This window comes from Fulmarus glacialis, unplaced genomic scaffold, assembly GCF_000690835.1.
Source record: "Fulmarus glacialis isolate BGI_N327 unplaced genomic scaffold, ASM69083v1 scaffold36838, whole genome shotgun sequence".
In the NCBI taxonomy this organism is placed as follows: Eukaryota; Metazoa; Chordata; class Aves; order Procellariiformes; family Procellariidae; genus Fulmarus; species Fulmarus glacialis.
In genome coordinates this window covers 46,137-61,780 of record NW_009230801.1, presented here as the reverse complement: position 1 = coordinate 61,780, position 15,644 = coordinate 46,137, and the positions used below count along the sequence as shown (strand labels likewise).

General features: G+C 39.3%; 1 protein-coding gene across 1 annotated transcript in view; it reads right to left on the bottom strand.

Moving 5' to 3' along the window:
- LOC104081558 (AT-rich interactive domain-containing protein 1B-like) overlaps positions 1 to 15,644 on the bottom strand; it is a gene marked incomplete at its 3' end in the record, with an annotated part of 78,758 nt that overhangs the window by 36,056 nt on the left and 27,058 nt on the right. Inside the window, exon 3 of the mRNA XM_009584355.1 lies at positions 12,248 to 12,337. Within this exon, the coding sequence (XP_009582650.1) occupies positions 12,248 to 12,337 (90 nt within the window). The remainder of the gene's footprint in view (positions 1 to 12,247; positions 12,338 to 15,644) is intronic.

Sequence of the window (15,644 nt, the reverse complement as noted above, 5' to 3'; positions counted from 1 at the left end):
ACTCATGCTCTGGCCTTAGTTTACAGAGATGTTGATTAACACAAGAAGAACAGAACAGACTCCTTAGCAGCTTTGGACGCGAGGCATGAGTTTCATCATCCCAGAGGGAGTCAGATCCCTCTCAAATGAGGTTGGCTTTGCTATCTTCTCTAGAGCATGGACAGGTAAAGAATTAAGGAAAAGGAAGCCTGCAATTCAGGAAGAATATCTCTGCCATACTACCTTCTATCACTGTCTGTACAGTACGTTGAAGCATCCCCTTAGAATAGGACACGCTCCAACTTCCTTCCAGAGAGCAGAGAAGTAATTTCAGCTATAGATGCAACGTGGAGAAGAAGGTAAGATCAGGTTCCTACTGTGATCTGGATTCCATTACAACAAAGAAGAGTCTATCCTCACCTACCTCTGTGAGAGCCCAGTGAACGTCCAGAGACCAGTGCATGAGTTTGAAGCGTTTCAAATATTTGCAGAAAGCTCAGATGTCTTAGAAAGAAAAGGGGTTCCTGGTCAAGATGTTAACATTCTTGCATCATAAAGAGAAAACAACATCAATTCTAGAAATCTTATCAGAAATGAAAGGGAGCAGCTGGCATTCATTCATTTTTCCTTATTTACACACATTTTCCCTAGTGTTCAGCTTCATTTTATAACCGATACAAAAAGAAATAAATTTTCTTTCCAGAAAATTAGATCTAAGATAAAGTTTGCTTTTGTAAAGACAGGAAGTAGGATTACATTAGAGCTGCACTGGAGTAAAGGCGGTGGAGTGATTAAACAGCCAGACTGCATCTGACATGTCAACCTCTGTGACAAGGTGGGGTTTTTTGTCTTTTAAATAAACTGCTAGGGAACAGCTATGAGTTAAGACTTTAAAAATTGCAATGGCAACATGCTCATCAGTGAACGAATCTACTCCTTTCCCTTAATATTAGTGATAAAAGAGGTACAGATGATGCTTTACTTGCCATCACAACAAGAGATTACTTACCAAAAAAACACTTGAGTGGATTTTGGCAAACTAAGCTATTTCAGGAATAGCTGAATAAAGTGAGCCTGACAGAATTGTTCTCTTCCTTTTTAGCTATTTTTTATACTACATTTATGTACTTAAAGAAAGGTTGTCTTTATTAAAAGCTAATTTAATGTTGTAGAGTTGTCTTTTCTTTTTTTTAGTTCTAAATGAAACAGTAGCATACTATTAACAATTAGCACACCATAACTATAATAAAATATATTTGCATGTTCAAATAGAACATACGCACAAGGTTTAAAAATGGTCAGGTAGCAGCGTATTCTTCTTCTGTCTTTTTAGCACAATACAGAGAAAAAATACAAAACAGGTAAAATGCTTATGATAGAAGTGTTTCTGCTCCTTTGATAAAGGAAAAGACAAAAATGAAGCTTCTGTTGTCCTATACAGTACTAACACCTGGTGATATACATCATATAGCTAATACCATTTATGATGCCTTTGTAAAAATATTTAAAATCTTGTTTTTCCCCTATGCATATGTGTACACAAAACAGATAAACAACAGTAAATTACTTAGTGAAATTATGCACTAAGGTTGTCTTAATTACATTTGTACACTGACCAATATAAAATCACCTGTTTGTTGAATACTATCTCCTTAGCACTAACCATGAAAAACACCCACCGAATGTGCTGGGTGTTGCTGTAAAATCTGAAATGGATTCTTCTGATATTTTAAAGTCTTGGCTTGAATATGAAAAAACCTTTCCAGGAAAGCAGGAGCTCAAACACAAAGGAAGTGACTGCAAAGTAACAAGTTACTGCATATTAGCTGATGGACAGCAACTGTCTACTGGCACACACTTAACCCACGGTCAATGAGAGGTCTTTTGATTTAGCCAGGAGTAGTGCATTGATTTTCATGAATGAATTAAACCTGACAACACACGGAACACTTACTCATTTTAAGCTCAGGAAAACTTAGGAGTTTACAGCGATAGCAGATCATCATTAAATTACACATTTGATAAATAAAAAATGAGGAAAGATACAACTTGCAATGGTACTTTGTAAAAAAAGAACTTACATAAGAGAAAATACATCAGGCTATTGCTTTTTCTAGAGAGGCATGCTTAGTGACAGAGCACGGGACCAAAACAACTGACGAACCCTTCTGAGTAAGGAATAAGGAAGTTCTCCTTGTTCAAGGGCAGAGGCTAAAGAAGGGGCTAGACAGGCTTATTACTCTGAAAATCATCGAATGAGAAAAGCAGAAACAGATTGGATGCATTCACTAATCATCAAATACTTAGAGAAAAATAACATAAAATTATCTACTTACAAATCTGCTCAAAAAACCGAAATATGTGAAAAGAGGTATTTTCCACTACCTATAAAGGAAAAACTTGAGTGTGTGGGGAATCACACAAATTTCCAATGCTTGGTAAGTTAGCAAGGCACTGGCCAGTACCCTTGAGAAAAAAGAGCAAAAGTTTGCACACCCATGACACAGTTTTTGGCAGACTTTCCTTCCTCAGACAGCCGTTTGGGTTGCATTCAGTATCTCAGGATTTTCACCAGAGAACACAACAGAACTGAGACAGATCTAAAGCGGCAACTCCCAAATGTAGCTCATCCATGGGTAAATAACACTGAGACAGAAGTGGCAGGGTAAAGCCAAACAAACGAAAAAAACAATATTCTGTGCAGTGGATATAATAAAATTTGGCAACCTGTTAGCATGGCAGGATGCTCAGGAAGATCACAATTAGACTGAAACTCTCCCTAGCCCACCCGTCTCAGATGGCAACGACAGTTCAAGAAGTCTTTGGACTGGTGAACCGTGTCTGGGTTTTTGCCCAGCTAAACACATCCACAGTCAGCACCTCAGAGCACTGCAAGGAAACATCCAACAGAACAAGATTCACACATTAATGAAGCGTTTTAGTAATTGAAAGAGTTTGTTACCCTCACGTAAGTCTGAGATACCAGGACCCTAAATATGCAACCAGGTTGTCTGCACAGACTGCTGATGGTACTGGAACAAACATCTCAAATGGTGCAGTCAAACCTGGAGATGAGCAGCTTACAGACTGTAGGAGCTAAGAAAACATGTCCATTGCTTACGGACAGCCAGTGCTACCTGGCCACAAACTACTTACTGTCACTGGCAAAGAATGGCATGGTACCTCCTAAGGTGCTACTTAAAATATACATTAAAAAGGACACAGTGAGAGAGATTTAGATACTGGAAAAAATCTAAGCAGCCAAAAATTTTATGCAAGTCTAAACAAATAACAGCAATGAAGAAACTGGGGAAGGTTTGACCCATGTACCAGAATACAACCCAAGTAAATCAAGTGAAACCATGTGGGTGGCATAGGAAAACTAGCCTCTAGAACAAGCAGGCATGAGATTTCTTTACATTCAAAATAATGTACTTTCCTCAGCTGTTATTCTCACTTTCCAGAAGCCAGCCTTACTAAAATATGCCCAGCTGGACTGGTGACAGCACTTATGAAACCTACGTTTGTCATACATAGAACATCCGACAGTAATGTACACTACAGCGTGATGGGTTGGTGAGCATGAGTAAATCAGCTTGCAGTGTAAATCTCATTTAGATGATGCAAATACTAATTCTCAATATTCCCGTCCAGTTAACAGGCTGGTAAAAAACCACAAATCAAAAAAAGAAAACACCTTCACATTCAGATGGCAAACAAGATTCTGATCCATATTTAGCGCAGCTAAGTCACAGTACTGCACCAATACGTTATCGTTGGATGGCGCTGGTATGAACCTGTCAGATGTGTTCCAAGCAGCAGCACTGACATGGGTAATATTTAGGTATTGAATACACCAGATCTTTGCTAACATCCCTGGTACTGAGTGAACACTTCTACTGACAAGCAACTTGGGCAACTGAAGGGTAGCAGCATAAAAAAATGTACTGAGACTACTGACATAGGAGAAATTAAGAGGCTTATTCTTTAGCCTCTAACAAGAAAGCTAATAATCTTGATAATAGGTTTTTTACTCATATAAAAGCTAAAAAAAGATTTTAAAATCCTCATTTCTTTCTCCGATCACAATCTTTTTTTTAAAAAAGTCCCAAAGAGTTTTTAGGAGAAAGTTCTTTCTTGTTTCCCCATTAACCATGAAAAAAACAAAAATCTGATTTCTACATTGAGCTCTTTCTTCAGCCCACATAAAACCTTGTTGTATTCTCCAAGTCCATCAGGGTGCCACTAAAAACATCTGAAGTTCTCTGGGCCAGTGTAACAGTGACATGGTTTCCCTTTGGTATCCGGATGTTCTTCACGTTGGCATCTGCTAGTATCTGCAGAACGACCACATTTCTTCACACCCATTCAACAAAGGATGTTTCTTTGCTTATGTGAATTAGCAGTTATGGAAAACATCACCTTAGCAAAACTGGGGCTTCCTGCAAAGATCACTGTGGTATTTCTCCTTTTCACAAAAGGATCAATGTTCTGTTTAAGAAAAAGCACTGGATTGGAATTTTTTTTTAAAAGTATTTTCTTATTATACTTTAATATCTATCTTACAGTCTCCTCACTGTTTATTTGTCTGACTGCTTTTCTTCACAATGTGAATAGCTTTGGGGAAGATGGAAACTAATGACCTAGCTAAGGTTTTAACCCAGACCCCCTAGTGTTTTACCAGCTGTGCTATTAGGTTAACTGGCTGAATCTCCTCTGCTTCTCTCTCTGATATTACAAAACCCAGTCTATGTATAGCATGCAATAATGTTTAAATTTCTCCCACCCCTAAACCTCCCTCTGCTACTGCCTAGCCTTGAAATTCATATAATCTATCATTGATAAATTAGAATCTGGGGAAGGATCAGACAGATTACCCAGATGGTAGCTGGGGAAGAAATATCCAACCTTTCCTAATGCAAACCTTGCATAATGGTCTCTGATGTAAATTTTAAGTGTTATACTGAGGGCAGAGAAGGGAAGACATTTGTGGAGATGTTGATGCACAGACAGAACAAAAAAACATTGCTTATCCACCATCTTCCACATAATTTGTTACTTGCCTTACGCAAGATGCTTTTACTATGGTGCTCAGAAAATCAGGGTAACGGTGAATTGCAGTACAAAAGCACCCCAACCCGGCCTCCCAATTGCCCCTGAAGCGAATCCTCAATTTCAGTAGGTAGCTCAGGCTGCTGGAATTAATCTGAGCAACAACTCTGAGGAGTCCATCTGCTTTATACACTCAACATTTGTCTAAGTTTCCCTAATAATGTGCATACTTATGAAAATCATGGAGGAGAGCAAAGAAGGAGCAGCATTTTTCAGCATGTAATGTGCAAGGCCTGCAGGCTTAATGGTCTAAATTTCAGGTTTGAAAAATTTACCCTCCCTGGAGACTCCTGTTCAAAGGTTCCATGGATCAACTCAGATCTTCCTTTTCATGAAGTAAATATATTGAATACCATGAGACATATACGGATTTTGTGGACAAGACTAAAATACACACAATGTGTCTTTTCTGTCTTGCACACACGTAAAATAAATCATAATATTTTTTCAAAAATATAAAATCAGTGTGTTGTCCTCAGTCCCAAAATGCCTTTGTCTCGGTCTTATTTTACCATGAGTTACGATTTGACTGGTTCTTCCCTGCCTTGATTTGCAGCTGTTCCCTGACGAGTGTTTATTCTGCAGCCTTTTGGGATCTTTTGGGATGGAAAGAACTATCCAGTGTTAGCTATTAATATATACATTGTATAGATGTCAGCTCACTGCCCTATATATTATCTTAAAAAGACATAAAGGGTCTTAGATCAGAAGTTCTTTATTTTTAGAGAAGCTTCATTAAAAGGTTAACTTAGGTACCGAGGGAGCAAAGTGTCCTGGAAACGATGGTGCTGCTGAACAGGCAGACCCAGTTTATAGGCCATGATGGGAAGCTGTCCCAGGGACAGGGATCGTACCCAGTAACTTTACACGGAGCCTGGTGACAGGAACATTGACTGTCACTTTGTCAAGTTCTTCATCAGTGACTCCTTGTGGCTTATCTCGCTCCCTGAGCCCAGAGGCAGGGAAGCTGATGCTGCCTAATGAAGTCAGTGGAAACTTTTCTATGGAGAAGTCTCTCTGCTGGCAACTATATAAACTCTCTCAGAATAATTCAATTCTGCTTCCTAATCTCAAAAAGAGAATCCCCAATTTAGTTTAAAAAATGAAATAAAGATTCATCCCCAAGTATAACAAGATTTAACATCAGCAAGAAGAAAGCAAGGACCAGCTGCTAGTATACAAAATTTACTTGGGAGACCTGACTCCAGGTTTTGATTGTACAGATATTATTATCTACTTCAAATCCTACTTCTGCAGTTCTGCTCTCTCCCAGCATGGCTTATCACATGTATATCATACTCTTTCCTCCTTCGGTTCTTCTTGCAGATGGCCAATACTGCTGTATATTTAGCGTAGGCCACAACTAATCAGATCAACCTGAAGCTGAGACTGGCTGGCATGTGTTTGAAATCCAAGTACAGTCTGAAACCAGCACCCTGAAAAGGCAACGGATTTCTTTACAAATTAACCTGGTTTAGCAGAGTAACATCACTTCTAATAGTTTTGGGCAAGAAAAGCAGGTCTTCCTGCAATGCTTGAGAGACAAACAGACATGAAAACTATTCACTCCCACAGCTCAGAGTGAAAACTAGTAACCTTTTATCCCGAAGATCTTGATTACTAATCAAAGTAGACATATTGTAAGCTTTTTTGCTGTGCATTGCTACATGATGTAGTACAATACAAACAGGTAGAAAAATGGAGGTCTTGGGTGCTATTGCAATTAAAATAGCAAAGAAAAATAGTGTGTATACATTTAAAAAACCTGCTCATCACACCAACACTACCTTTCAGTGCACTACACTTCCACTTTTACAATCAAATTAAAAATACAGTGGTAAAAAACGATGATGGCCTGATCCTTTTTAAAGACTGCTGATAAATTTAGTGCTCACTAAATTGAGAAACTATTGTAACTTTTTGAGTCACCAAAGAAGTTGAGTGCACGGCTCTACTGCATGCCTCTGCCTTCACACACAGATCAGCTCTGTATGTTCCTATGCATCATGTTCCTATTTCATCAGGTGACTTGAGATGAAAAAGGGATGTTTTACAGAGCTAGCCTTGCAATGAAATAATGCCTTGTAAAGATGTGTGACGGTTTCAACTAAAACCTGCTTTTCCTCTTTACATGACGCACTTTTCTAGCTGTTGACGGCACAATTCCTCTAACCCCAGTTTTCTAGGCATGAACACCAGCCTGGCACGGTGTTCCTGCGAACCAGCTGGAGCTCAGCTCCGCTGCACTGACCCACTTGGAGAACGCTATGTGCAGAAGAGGCACTCAAACATACCTGTGGCTTTGCACTCAGTGCATGTCTCAAGCATCTTTCTTTAAGAGCCTGAAACACTTCAGTCTACATCAAGTAAACTTATTACCAAGTCTGATTTAACCTTAAGTGGTGTCATCGTTAACATGGCAAGCAGAAGAATTTTAATGACAAGAATCATTTTATTCTCTAGCTCCTCCGTGCTCTGAATAGATCCCAAATTCCCAAATGAGAGCAAAAAACGTATTCTCAGAGAAAAAGTCTTTTTAAGATCTAAAAGCAAACTACAGTGTCTTTTTTGTTGCAATAAGAATTCTTTGATCTATTTTCTTCCTTCTGGTTTCTTTTTTTAAGAAGAAAATAGATCTCAGGGAAAAGAATCTCTATCATCAAATGTCAGTATTAGGCCATAAATCTGATCAGGAATTGTAGGTGCAAAATGCCAGATTGGTATTCTGTGTCTTCCACACAAGCAAAAACATTTATATTTTGTTAGAAGAAAATACATGACAGTGGAATTTATGTGATGACTGCGTACAAATAAGCATGCCCAGAAAACAGTTAAAGGGGAAAAAAATACCTATATGAAATCTAACGGGCAAATTAGGAAATTGTAGTTACAGGAATTCAGTTGCTACTTAGTGTTTATAGGGAAGCACAAAGAGAACATCAAAATGCCTGATCACATCCCATCTGTTACTACCTCTTGCTGGATAACATCTTGGCTGCCAAAAAAGCTATTTAAATTTACTACATTGCAGCTACTGATAAATATCACTTCTCTGAAGATCTCATACTAAATAAGGACTAGATGTGAGGATAAAGCTCACAAGCAGTTGTGTCAAAAAGATCCAAATTTTGCTTAGTATAACACCTGTACTCCTACAAGCCTGCAGTTTCTTACTCCCTGTCCCTGTCTGTGATATGTTTTTAATAGAGCATACAACTGTACAGCAATCCTCAAAAGCTGGATCATGTCAACAACAGAAAGAAAGCAAGCTAGAATGGAAAGAATGACATAAAAAAAAGAAAAAAGAAAAGGTACTGGGAGGAGGTGACGGAGAAGAGGAAGCCTACTATTCAACAATTTCGGAGGTGCTTACTCCGGGCACTTTCCACATAGATCTGACAGGCACAGAATGGTGCCATGAAACTGCCTCCAGCAATAGAATACATTTTCCAGCACATCACAGCAGCTGCAGCGGCATCAATTCTGCTTGCAATCCATGTCCAAACAGAAAAGTTCTCAGTGGTCCTATTTCAGCATATCTCAAGGACTAATTAAATCCTCATTACTATCTTCTAATTATTCCAGTGCTCTGGGATTTCACTGAGCAAGTCCCCAATGGTGCATTAGATGAAAAGGGTTAAATAACCTGTGTTGATTTTGAGACTCCAGATCTATTTCAGACCTTTAGCATATCATCAGCATTATCATGAATATTTAACTACATACCGCTGTGAAAATTATAAGGGGAAAACAATTAAAGATTTTTTAAAAATTAATTCTGACCCATATACATTTGCACTAATAAATAAGGCTTCTTTAAGTATCCCCATTATGAGTGTGCTTGCTAGAGTAATAACTTGAAGTCATTAACTGTTTCCATTAAATTCAATGGTTTTCAGGAGCTCCCAATTCACTGTTTTAATATAAGACTGAAACCTGACGTGTACATATCCAACTGGATAAGCATGAAAAATACTACTTAAAAGTAGGTAAGTTTTCTAAGCTTTTTCAAAATTAGGTAAGGAACCATCCATTTCTGCAGGGGTAAAAGTGCCTATTTCAAATTATTGTGACACATATTCTCCTATTAGTTTTTGTGTAGGTGAGTATTCATGTACACAGACGGACATCTCCGTTAGGTTACAAAAGTAAGAGTGGGAGTATAAGCTAATGGCCAGGATGGAAGGCTTCTTTTTCACGCCGCAGCTTCAGGAAACTGATTTAGGGGGGCAATTTGGATATGCTGCGTTTCTATTTGATCCATACAAATAACTTCTAACCCACTGAGCAGTTTTGGCTACTAAGCACACCCGCAAAGTGCAGCTCCCAAACCCCAAACAGACAAGATAAGTAGGTACAGCTGAATATAGGGAACTCAAGCGACTGTGTACCTCAATTATTTGCCAAATGGTTATGACAGCTGTGGTATCACCGCTGCCCTACCTCTGGGGGCTGATGATGAAATAAGCTGTATGAAAACCAAGCTGAGAGCACAGAAAATCCAACCCCCCAAGAAACTCCTATTGCTGTACACATGTACCTATGTTACCACTCCCCTCCTTCCACACACAGAATGTACATGTAACAATATGCTCATCGCTTCATGCTGCACTGTATGACAGAGGATGTATAGCCTTAGGCAGGCAAACATAAAAATCCCATCTGGGTGCTGAGTAACCATGGAAAGTAGGTTAAAATATAATCAAACACTTTCATAATAAAATAAGTAAGTGTAAACTTAATGGTTCAAGGTAGTGGTTTAGCATTCAGAAGTGCTACAGCTCAGACTCCTGGCCTGTCAATCAAGCTTCACAATATCTGGTAAACAACATTTTTTTCAAGTATTGAGAGCAGAGGATTCTGCTCAAGAAACGATTAGTAGTCTTCCATTCATTCAATTCTCTCTCTAAACAAGTCAAGAAATGTTATACAAAGTGCTAAACCAAACAACATTATCTTATCCTATGGAGGTTCTCTGGGTTTTTTGTTTTCTTTTTTTCTTTTTAAATTTTTTTTTTATTTTTTTTTTGGGGGGGGGGGGAGAAAGTGTATCAGTAAGCTAAGAGTTTAAATTACTGTAGCAGATGCCTATGGATCAGGTGTCCTTAGCAGCAACGATTTTCTGCTCAGGTTTTTATCAGTAAATGACAAGCACCTTCCCTTTGAGTCCCCATCACTCCCCCTCCTTCCTTTCTTCAAGTTCAGTGGAAACCAGTTCAACCAAGCAAAGGAATCAACTAATATAACAGCCTTTTTAAAAGGTGAAGTTTTCCATTTCAAAGGAGCCTCTAATCAATGACAGGGCGCAAGAGGGAATGCACGCATGTTTATGCGCGTATAGCACAGACTTTAGAGAAGCTTTGGGGAACACGTCCTGCAAAATCGATATGACCTAGCTAGTTACAAATTTCGTATCTGCTACATGAAACAAATGGACTTTTGTACAAGCTGGGTCACAAGGATCATGCATATTACACCAGATTTTGCATATGAAGAGTGCAAAAATCGCAACATTCCCAAATACATTTTCTCTAAGAACATACCCACAATTCTCCCTGCCCCGCACAGAGGAAGAACCAGACTAAATAAATCTGTAAATTTTATTTCTCTCACTGTTATTTACTCGTTTGACTTCCCAGTTATGGCAGGTGTCTTCTCTGTTTTACTTCTGAATACTCCTCTGCCTCCGCCAACCATACAATGACCCCCAGTTTTGTTCTACAGCAGCAACAGAGAGGTTTGATCCCTCCAGCTCTGTCAGACCTGCCTAACTCATCCCCCAAAGCCAGGTGAGGAACACACACTGCAGAAATAATTATTGCTGAGCAGTGTAACATTTTGTGCCAAGACCCAGTTGTGCCAGGAAATGCACACATCTTTCTGAGATGCTTGGGTCTTCAAAGCCTCAATCTGATTCATTCCCACTGCCTTGTGACATTCTATCCCACAAAACATCATATATTTGTACTGGATACCGAGGCCATTCTTTTTTCACCAAACATGTACATTATTCTAAAAATTTTTTAAGGGGAAAATAGGTCCCTGCACTAACAACTGTATATAAAGAACAACCTGAAAAGGAAAAAAAACCATGAGTCCAGTGTGGAATTGTGTGTTTCATGTTCTCATTAATCAGCATTCATGGAAGAGGGGACATCCAACACAGAGAAATAGCAAAAATTAAGACTCTCTCCTCTTGTTTGTGAGTCCTCTTAGCTCCTCCTGGATGCTATCCCAGAAATTTGTCATTCTGTGAGTTCAACTTGTTTCACTGTGAGAAAACTTCTAGTATTTACGGTATCCCCATATGGTGCTACTTGGAATATTTCTGGTAGCAAGACATTTTAGGAGGGGCATTTCATAAATAACTCCGTGTTTATCACAGTTATCATGTGTCTGTTTTGCAAGCTTGTCGCTGGCACATGTTAACCACTGCATGGACAGGATGCCCAGTTTACAGCAGTTGATTGTATGGCCGCACAACAAAGCTATGACAACCATCTTTCATGAGCTAGGGAGGAAGGAGGCGAAAGGAAAAGGGCTTAAAGTTTATAAATGGTAACATTAAGGAAAAAAACCACTCTGTTTATTTTTGTGAGCACCTGCTAGGAAGCACCCTTTTAGAACAGTGCTGTTGCCTGCAAGGTTTTCCCTTGCAAGATTTCCAAATCTTTGAACCATTTGACCTAAATAGTTGATTTCCCTTTATATTTAAAGGTTTTTTTTTTCCTAGAACTGGCTAGAGGACTAGCTATCATGTCCATGCAAAGACATCAGAGATGAGAATTTTAAGAACAGTAGCAAAACTGCAGTGCTTGTAGCTAGCACTATTTCTATACATCTTAATTCCAAGACAGACAACGAAAAGTTGAATTCTCTAGGGTATGTATCAAGTATTTACAGCAAACTGCCTTTATACTCTGGGCATTCACTGTATTTTGAGAAAGCCTTGTTTCCAATTATATTTTGGTAAAACCTGCTATTCAATTGCTCTTTCCCCAGAGAAGGAAACCCCCCGAGCCTTTTACAATGAAGACTGTCATTATTTTCCCTAGGAAAATGAAAGAAAAACCAGGAAATCTCACATTGCTAATATGCGACTTAAAATGAAGGCTGCATTTGGCACCAACTAAAAAAGCCCCAACACCTAACAAACCTCGGTCCTGTGGCATTGGTGACTGGCTCAAGGCAGGGTGGGAGCTGGATTCTGACTGGCTGCCAGGAGGCTGCGGTGGCATCTGACTGCCTGTAACACACAGAGAAAAAAGGGAAAATAGACTTGCTTTTAACATTGCAATGCACAAAACCAAGCCTGCTGCATTTTTCAACTGCTCAACATCAAATAAAGTACCAGGTCTATAAGGTAAAGACAGAGCTCAACAGGTCTAGCTTTTTTCACTTTTCTTCTATTTTTTCCTTTTTTTTTTTTTCCTTTTTGAAACCCATGGAGGAAACATGCATAAACATATTTAGCAACAGGCATGGCGAAATGTTCAATTTCGTATTGAGCGAGTTCCCAACCTCACCGACATGATCCAATTTATAGCTGCAAATCTCCTGACACATATTTCTGTTAGAGAGTTTAACAAAATCCAAGTCTGCTGAACAATAGGGCTCATCCTGCCGAGCTTAAACTGGCCTCCAGCCAGGCAGACATGGACTGCTGCCAACTATATTACCAATGAAAAATTCAGTCAATACAAAAATGACTAACAACAACAGTTTAAAAAGTATTTCAATGAATCAGTGGTTTTAATATTATTTGAATGTCCATGTAGAATATGGGAATAAAGAATAATATGTAGGTGCATGTGGTGAAAATGATGCATGTTTGAAAGAGATCAGACAGAAAAGGAGCACCTTATTATTCAAATAAAAACAAAGGGAAGATATTTGCTTATTAAAATACCCATCCAGAACAGACAGACCCATTTTTATGGCACCCACACAGTTCATCCACTGCTGTCTACCCACCCAAAGAAGAACAGCACGAAATGTTCCTGTTCAATATTACTGAAGAGTAAAGCAGGTGCTTATTGCACGGATGCAAGTCACTCCTCTGGGTCACCATTCAACACCGTGTCAAGCAGGAAGGTCCACGGTACCACCTTCCCACCGCACAACGCCCGAACGGCCTCGTGTCTAACAGCCAACCTGCCACAGCCTGAGCAGGAGTAAGAATGAGACTTGGACGTCTCCTGGGACTCCTCTCCGCTGCTGGTCTGAAACACGCCTGCTCTTGACAGCCCAAGCGGCTTGAAGACCACCTCAGGTTAGGCACCAAATACATACTTAAGCATTTAGATGCTGTAGTGACGAGCACGGTATAAATAGCAGCAGACAGATTTATATCCCTCATCCTCAGAAACTGCTCCGACTGTTTTCTGTTTGAAAGAAATGGAAAGAATAAAAACACAGGCAATAGATTTGTGCCTGCTGAGACTCATTTCCTCCTGCTCAGCAGCCGCTCCTCCGCAGTGGCGGGAGCAAGAATCCCGCGGCCGGTCCTGGTGCTGGGAGCCGGGCTGCCGGCGGGGCTGCTCTTTCTTTAGAGTGATAAAGGGCCCCAAGTTGGACGTAAACACAGGAAAGCAAACGTGTCTGCTCTGCCCCGTCCACTTCCCAGCCTCAAAGCAAGTGGCTCTCAGCACCGACTCTAAAGAAAGGCCAGATTGACACAGAACAAAAAGAAAACCCATAAAATGTGGAGTGTAACCACTGCCTAGCTATTCACATGAGGTGCATTTGCACTAAAAAACATGACAGTCAACATCACTGGGAGCAGCTGTGACAACTGTCTCAGAGATGCAAATGCTGGACTAGAGGCAGAATTGCTCCTCCAAAAGACCAAACATGCCACTCAACGCCTGACGCTTTGGGATCCACGGCCCATTCATGAACTCTAAGGCATATGACAATAATATTCTGACTTATGTTTTGATGTCACTCAAGAGCGGGCTGTGGAGATGGCAAGTGCCTGCATTATAATGAACGCTTTCTGCTTGACAGGAAGGATTCAGTGACTCAAGACTGTAAACAAACAGCAATTCCATGTTAACACGGGGCACTGCCACTTCCACTGTGTATGCCCAAGGCACCGCTACCAGACAGAATACTTCAAGTAGATCTGAACCATCTAAGATTTTTACAAATACTTAAAAAAAAAAAAAAAAAAGGCAGGGGTAGTCCTGACTGTATCACACAGCTCCCAGTGGGATCGCCCTTTAGGTGGAGGCTTGTCAAACTTTGAGAGACATTAATAGTGCATGGAAGATCTATGCCAGGCAACATATTTTGAACACATTTATACATGGTCTTTATTTTTTTTACATTGATAATAACTTCAGTTATCTGTCAGGAGCCTTATCCTGCACAGGCAGATATGCAAGCATGGACCGGGAAAGTCAAAGCCTAGGACAGCACATGTATGACGTGTTACAAAGAAATTGTTTTCATCTGCATCCTTAGGGAATACAAACTCAGGAGTTTTGCAAATTTGAAATTATCCGCCTCTGCAAACATTAACGCTATTTTATTAGTTCACTTTTTAAAGTTTACTTCTGATCTTCTTCTGTATTAAAAAAAACTTTAAAAGCAAAATTTTTGTTTCACAAAGGAAAACAATTTCGTAAACAAGACCAACTCTACATATATTCTAACAAGTAACGAACTTGTAAGAGAAGTGTCCATTATGCCAATTATCAGTGGGTGCTACAAATTACCGAGGTGCTGGACATGAAAGTATCGCACCAAAATGTTTTCAGTTGAACTGCCATTTTATCCTTAGAAGTGATCTGAAAGGTAAAAGAGGGTTAAGCACCCAAATACCTTTGAAGACTTGAACTGAACTCTTAATTTGGGTATCTAACTCCTATTGATTGGGAGCTGATGACAGGACTTTAAAAACCTTTGAAGATCCTGTCTGCCATGCTTTTTAAGTTTCTTTGTCATGAAAAGAAATGACCTTAAAGATTTCTTTCCTTTAAATGATATTAATCCTTCTCTCTTTCAACCAGTATTGTAGTTGGGATTCTTGGAAGACACTTTAAATAATACATGAACAGACTTTTGTATTTTATTGGGGAAGGAAAATTTCCACAAAAGGAAAACAACCTCTTTTCTTTTTAAACTGAAATTCTACAGCTATTTAAGAGAGAAAAAAAAACCCAACATTTTTTTTCACTGACAGACCACTGCCTCCTTTAACCCAATGATACACAGATGGAAGTTTAAACAGGGATGACCTTTTCCCATGTTTTGCATAGTACTGTTGCTACTTTGGTGAGATATACTCCACCTGCCAAAACTTACGCGAAGTGAATACTATATTTTTATTATGCAAAATCACAGCAAATACAATAATGTACTTGCTAAAAGGATAGATGCTGCCACACTAGTTCTTTCACCTAGATTCAACAGAGGATTTGTTATAATTTGTATAGCTATCTTGTAAAATTAGTTGTTAAAACTACCCAAACCAGCAGCCTACCTAATATAATGTCTGCTATTTTTTAAAAAAAAAAAGTAAAGAGAATTTAAAAATGCTTAATAGC